General features: G+C 40.5%; 1 protein-coding gene across 1 annotated transcript; it reads left to right on the forward strand.

Moving 5' to 3' along the window:
• Positions 1-44: 44 nt before the first annotated feature.
• slc2a9l1 (solute carrier family 2 member 9, like 1) lies at positions 45-7010 on the forward strand. The gene is made up of 12 exons (XM_029683590.2): positions 45-323; positions 793-888; positions 1161-1321; positions 1406-1530; positions 1683-1812; positions 1952-2100; positions 2381-2568; positions 2658-2768; positions 5446-5547; positions 5755-5830; positions 5971-6098; positions 6549-7010. Exons 1-12 carry the CDS (start codon positions 300-302, stop codon positions 6732-6734), a joined length of 1476 nt encoding a protein of 491 aa, XP_029539450.1. The 5' UTR covers positions 45-299; the 3' UTR covers positions 6735-7010.
• Positions 7011-7493: the final 483 nt, after the last annotated feature.

Genomic DNA, 7493 nt, shown 5'->3' on the forward strand with positions numbered 1-7493 from the left:
CTCGTCTGGCTAATAACGGAATGTCGGCCGAGCACACGAAGTATGCCAATTTATCTCACGTCAAAGTACACAACTTTTCACTCAGATTAAACACATGTTGCCAAATGGTTTATAGGCTTTCTTACTTTCTACAGAGACGAGTAGGACTAATGTGACAGCGACTCAGTGGTTGAAAGTTAAGCTCCCTCTGAGATGTAAAATATTAATCTTATTCCTGAAAATGTCTAACAGAGCAACTGTCAGGTGGACATGTAACGTTAGACATAATTGTGTTACATGGAACTCTCAAGATATACAGAATGGAGACTTTGTTGAGGCACCTGGTAGGCAACCTTTATTATTATTATTATTGAAACGGGATATACTTTTTCATATCTGAATGAGTAAGTATTAGTAAGTTTCCTGTTATTTTATCCAAAGGTAACATAAGCAAAAATGTTACTGTTGAAAATGTAAAAAATCTATTACGAAATTAGGTTCTTATTACGAACAACACGTTTATAGCCATAACATAATTAATTGCTGTATGAAAGGGTTATAAAATCACAATAGGTACAAATTAGACAAATCTATGAGCACAATGACTCAGCTAAACAGGGAAGAGAAGCAATGTTGACGAGAGGTTACATAGTAGTCTATCCATGCCATCTCTGTCAATGTTTTTTAAAAGCGTTTTAAGAATACTTTTAAGATACATTATTGATTGAGGTTATATACCTCATTGACATTAAATATGTGTCGACCTGTAACTTTCATTGTAAAATGTTTACCCATTTATGTTCTCCATTCCAGACCCATGGTAATGCTCTAGTCTTCATAATAATTTTGGGTATTGGCGGATCTTTTCAAAATGGGTTCCATGTTACTGTCATCAGTTCCCCTTCACCAGTAAGAGATATCAACACATTGATTCCCCACACACTCATTTTTGTTAAAAAGCATGATACTAAATATGTTTTGATGAGTCTGGAATTGCCACTACTTTTCCCATGGCAAGAAATACCTAGGAAATATAACATGGTGTTCAAGGTTTATGAATATCTTATTTTCATCTCACACAAGTTAAATCTGCATATTCGACCCTGCTCAAATGAACACATAGCCTACTTCACCAGGGTTGTAGACTGTCTGTTTCCATAACCATGTCGGTCTGCTTGCAGTACATCTGGAACTTCATCAATAGCAGTTGGATTGGGCGATATGAAGAAACCCCACCGGCACAGACAGTCAAACTCCTCTGGTCAGCTATAGTGTCTCTGTACGCTGTGGGGGGTCTCCTGGGCTCGATGAGTGTCAGGTGCATTGCTGGGAGGTTTGGCAGGTGAGTTGCACTGATTTTTGTCATCTGTATTTATCTCAATTTAAGTTACTTTTTCATTCAAACTTTTCTTCATTTCTTCTTCAGGAAGAGAGCCATGATATGGAACAATGTTGTCAACATTGTTGCTGCAGTGATCATGTTCACCAGTAGGGGGGCAAACTCCTTTGAGATGATCCTGATTGCTCGGTTTCTGTTTGGATTCAATGCAGGTCCTACCAATGTGATGATGTTGCACCTTTCATTTCATGCAGATTAGTTTAATCTATGGATCATTTAGCCATGGTAAAATAAAATCATGGAATGGTCTTATATCTTAGTGTTGATAGCATTGATTTTTTTAATTCTTGTTTGTGAATCTCAGGTTTAGGAGTGAATATCCATGCAATATACCTGGGTGAGAGTTCACCCAAAAAGATAAGGGGCATGGTAACACTAACATCTGCTACCTTCCTCTCCATTGGTAAACTGTCAGGACAATTTTTTGGACTAAGGTACAGTGCTCATTCTGAATTTCAACATTTCAAAAGACAAAAACATCAAGTATCACATTAAACTGATGGTTATCAATGTGTGCCAAATTGGATATCCTGAAATATGCTCTGACTTGATTCTTTATCTCAACTTTCTCAGGGAGATTCTTGGTCGTGAGGATAGCTGGAACATCCTACTGTGTGTTTCAACATGTTTCTCAGTGGTACAGCTGCTAACACTGCCCTTCTTCCCCGAGGCCCCAAGATACTTATTGATAGAAAAGGGCAATGCAGAGGCATGCAAAAAAGGTAGTTTGTGTTTCCTCATAGGCACCAAGATTGAAATTCTTGATGTCCAAAGGGATCCATCCTAAGTAGCAACGATCGTACTCAGAACATTGAGTACTGTCTGTGCAAATGTAGAAATTATGTACAGTACTATATTACACTGGATCTAAATACATAAACGTATATTATTACACATAGCGGACTGATTGGCCAAGGCCTGTATAGCTGGGTGCAAAGTCTATACAACTGAGGAGACTTTAGTTACTTCTTGTATCATATTCAGAAACTGTGTGTGTGTCAGCTCTGCAGAGTCTGTGGGGCAGGGGTGAGTACAAGCTGGAGATGACGGAGATGGTGTTGGAGCAGGCTGCCATAAAAGGCGAGACCTCGAAGACTCTCCTGGAGCTGCTGAGAGACAGGAGCGTACGATGGCAGCTCATCACCATGGTGGTGGTGTACGGCTGCATCCAGTTCTCTGGCATCACCGCAGTAAGCACAGCCCCCTCTGTCTTTTATCTCATACTGTACCTACTACTGTACATTCTACATCCTACTCCTCTTCTTCCCTCCACCCTCAGATCAGTGTGTTCTCCTTTGACATCTTCAAGGAGGCAGGCATCCCCCTGGATAAGATCCGCTATGTGACTCTGGGTGTTGGAGTGTCTGAGGTCCTCACCTCCATCACCTGTGTGAGTGCTGCTGGGTAACATGGGCTACACTATAGGGGGTACACTACGATACCCCTCTTTAACTTCTACAAAGCATGGCCATCACTATGTACCTAGGGCAATGGGGGGCAAAGTACGGCTCGCTAGACATATTTCAAATGTATTAAATATTATTATATTGTAAGATTTCTGGCTTAAAATGACTCATTCCGTGATAGACAAACAACCTCCAATAGATGGCGCTGTAGCCTGACAGCGCTCTCTGTATTTGGGCCTAGTCAGTCAGATTCAGAATACGCTTAGTCATCATAGCCAATTCATTGCTTGACGGCTTTTGACAAAATGAGTGCTGCGAAAATGAGAAAAGTGGGACTCTGAATGTTGTGTGTTTAAAGAAGAATGGACAGCAAAATACTTTTTATACTAATATTGGACATAAGGCGGTATGTCTGATATGCCAAGAAAGTGTTGCCGTTTTTAAGGAATATAATCTCAATCATAATTTTTTAAGCAAGCATGCTAACTACGCTAGCGATCTGTCCTCTCAGGAAAAGGCAAGGAAGGCCTCAAACTTAAAAGCTCAACAAAATATGTTTACTAAACGGTTTACTCAAGGTTTACTCAAGACTGTAAGTACTGGCACATAAAATCACAAAGCATAGCAAGCCTTTTGGTGAAGCGTTTGTGAACGAGTGTATGGAGCCTGCTGATATACTTTGTCCTGAGAGTAAAAGCCAATTTGGAGAAAATTAGCTTATCACATGATAAGTGAGGAGTGATAGGTGAGGAGCTAATCTCAGAGTTGAAGAAAAAAGCAGATAGCTTCAATCCTTTTTCTATAGCACTAGATGAGAGTACTGACATCAGACACCTCTCAACTTTGCATTTTTGTCAAAGGAATAAATGAGAAATTTGAAATAAGAGGAACTTCTTGCAATCGAATGAATGATGGGAACAACCAGGGGCTCTTATTTATATGACAGGATGTCTGCCAGCTTGGAAAAAAATGTATCTACCAAGGAGCAAACTGACAAATGTCACAACAGATAGATCACCAAATCTAACCTGTAAAAATATTGGCCTACTAAAAAGATTACAAAAGACAAAGTAAAATAAGAAACTCTGAGGAATTGATATTTCTTCACTGTATTACTCATCAGGAAGCCCTGTGTAAAAGTCTGTTAAAGCTGGAAAATGTTGTCAAAGTGCTTATAAAATGTGTCAACTTCATACGGGCAAGGGGGCTGAACCATCGTCAGTTCATACAGCTACTCAATGACACAGAGGCAGAGCATCAGGACCTGTTGTATCATTCAAATGCGCGCTAGCTAAGCCTGGGAAAGTATTTTGCCATGTGTGGGAACTGAGAGGGGACATAGGTATGTTCCTTGATACGGTTGGAAAGCTGATGACTTCTCCGAGTTGAAAGACACAGACTGGCTGGGCGACTTTGCTTTCGGTGTGGACATATTGGGGCATCCAGACAAATGAGCAGCCAGTCTCTTGCTAATTTTCTGACAGTGCTTTCAAGGAGAACTACAAAACAGCAACAATAGTCCCGTTCTATGGCTCACTTAACGAAACAAAGTTTACAAACATGAAAAAAAAACGCCCAAAGGATGCTTGTTTTATTCGGGTCCACATGTGTGTGAACAAATGTTCTCAGTCATGAACCAGACTTTGATGCCCTTGCCAAGAGAGGTGACCAGACCCATTGTTCACATTAAGACTCAAATAACTGACTGGGGTAGGAAAGGATTATGCTTTTTCATGGTGATGATAATGCAGTGAGAATTATCCAGCAATGCACTTGGATACAGGTTATTTGTCCCCATACATCTGACAATTAACACTTATTTGGACTGAAATGATTGGATAACTGTAAATATGGCTCACATTGGAGATGTGTTCCTTTACATGCTTTCAAAAACAGACCATTCCAAATTAAACAGATGCTCTTACCATATGTTTCACTCACATTTTTGAATCTTTTTTTTTTTACACATCTGCTGTTGCATTTTGCATGTCTCCAGACATATAATATATATATATATTTAAGTTTGCATATTGTGACAAAGTTTGATTGTACTTTACAAGGGTAGAGATGCAGGATCTGTGTGTGTGTTTGACTGTGTCATGTTATAAATTATATCAATTTTGTGAAAAATTTGCTCACAAAAAACAAGGGTAGAGATGGTACAAGGGTAGAATTGTTCTGCAAGCGTATGTACACCTACAGTACACTAGTAGATGCATGTCAATTTGAAAATGAATAGTCTTCACATGTTTTGACATGCATATAGTATGTGGCCCTTCACTTGGTTTCATTCACTTAATGTGGCCCTTGAGCCAAAAGGTTTATCCACCCCTGACCTAGGGTAAAAAGGTTTAAAGTAGAGCCCTTTTTAATTAATGTGAAAATGTCACTCGTTAAGTGGTCATTAGGCAACCGTAGGAGTGACCATACAGGAAGAAACACTGTCCCCGTGCAGGAATCCCACCACCTGTGCCTACTGTACAGAAGCTCCGCTACAGGTTGAACATATTTGTCACTAAGATGTGAATGCCCCTCCTGAGCTCCTAAACAGTAAATCATGTCTGAGCTCCTCTGGCTCTGCCATCCCCTGTGCGGTGGGAAGGAGGGAGTGATAGATGGGGAAGGTTCCGGATAAGTTCTGTTGTGTCCGTTCATCCCTAGGGCCTGCTGATCGAGAGTGTGGGGAGGAGAGCGCTACTCTGGGGGGGCTTTGGGGCCATGTCTGCCATCATGATATTAATCACCATCACTCTCAATCTAAAGGTGAGTCCCTTGACCTTTCAACTCTCCTGCATTGTGACAAATATACAGTAAGAGGACCTAAGTGATGATACATGGATGTGTATCACATTAGAATGTGTCCCGAATCCCCTTGGTCACGACTTCACCAGCAAAAGTGGTGGTTGTTCCATGTGCATGGAAAATATACAATAAAATATAATTTATTCTGTTTTAACAATATTGTTATAGGATTACAGCTTCTGGATTCCATACAGTACTGTTGGCTTGATATTCCTCTTTGTCATTTTTTATGGAGGAGGACCAGGTATGTTTAATATCAAACCACAGAATGGGTTAGTAATAATACAATAACAAAGTATAGACAAAATACCAACATTACATTGCTGTGATCATCAGTGGTGATTGATCTAATGCATCCTTTCCTGTTGCCTGTGCTATTCCTAGCTGGAGTGTTGCCGTCTCTCACACATGAGATCTTTATCCAATCGTGCCGGCCTGCAGCGTTTGTGTTTACTGGGATCCTGCGCTGGCTTGGCTTTTCCGTGCTGGGACTAGTTTTCCCTTTTCTTATCGTACGTCTATATAGACCATTTTGGAATGAAGTGTTGTATTATGCTTTTATAATGCTTGCAAAGTTTTATAATTCTTTCTAAGTTACCAATTGAGATACAATGACATTTCCTGAGCACAAAGCCCATTGTTCTTCACTATGACAGTTTGATACCCCAGAGATACCAGGCATACAGTAATTCCATACTTTGAACATTACATTGAGACACTGCAATTAAAACTTTTCTTTATTATCTCAGTATTACCTTTGTCTCAGCCAGTCTGTAAAACAGCAGAGCTCTAATTTAGACATAAGTGGAATTATCTAAAATGAAACAAAGGTTTCCTGTAGCCATGAGTAGAACATTAGGAGAGGACTATTTAATCACAGGCTCTCAGCCAACTGTCCAAGTTGTTCCCCTGGTTATTGTAACTATAGGAACTCACCTGCCTGCCTCTTCTCTGTACCACAGGAGCTGCTAAAATCAGTCAGCTTCGTGCTGTTTGCCTGCATGTGTCTGTTGGCGTCATTTTACATCTTCTTCTACCTGCCGGAGACCAAGGGGAAAACCCTCCTGGAGATCTCAGAGGCGTTTAAAAACATCACACTGTGTGAAAACCCCCTCTCCGTTGACAAGACCCTGGAGACAAGGTTATGAAAACTGTTGATAGCAAATTAACTGAGATTTATCCCACTCTGAGTTGTTTAGTTTGTATCATATCTTCATACAATGTGCACTCACAGCATATATTAAATCAAATGTATTTATATAGCCCTTCTTAGATCAGTTGATATCTCAAAGTGCTGTACAGAAACCCAGCCTAAAACCCCAAACAGCAAGCAATGCAGGTATATATACAATTGTTTTATGCATCTGAATGACTTTTAGAGACCTATTGATTTATAATAAAATTACTTTTCAAACAATCTTTAATTTACTTGTTTCCAACCTTTTTTACAAGCCATATGGTCTGGTCTGTTTTCCTGAGAGGGTTCATATTATACATTTTCTAGAACAAAAATGTACTCTATCTTTTATATCTCATACCACATAAAATCCTCCCCAAGTCTGACTTCTTACGGACTCATTAGTAAGAACCCTGTACACTTAACCGATGCCCATGGCCCACGTGGGGGACTCGCTCAGCCTCTTAGCTGGCTCTTTGAGAACTGGCTCCCATAATGATGTGGCTGGGACTTTGATGGATTTGACTTTTCCAGTATGGTTGTGAACCTGCTGGCTCTGAGGGGCTCCCCATCTCCCCCTTATCATTGGCTGCCAGCTGCTGCCAGGCACAGGGTCTTCATTCGCAGTTAAAGGCGCTAGGTGCACAGCTCCCATTCAGGGATGGGGAGTGATTGATGTTATCTTAGATGGGTGAGATGTTTCCTCGGCGTCCCACTGTTGTGCGTTATC

This window comes from Oncorhynchus nerka, linkage group LG15 (genome assembly GCF_034236695.1).
Source record: "Oncorhynchus nerka isolate Pitt River linkage group LG15, Oner_Uvic_2.0, whole genome shotgun sequence".
Taxonomy (NCBI): domain Eukaryota; kingdom Metazoa; phylum Chordata; class Actinopteri; order Salmoniformes; family Salmonidae; genus Oncorhynchus; species Oncorhynchus nerka.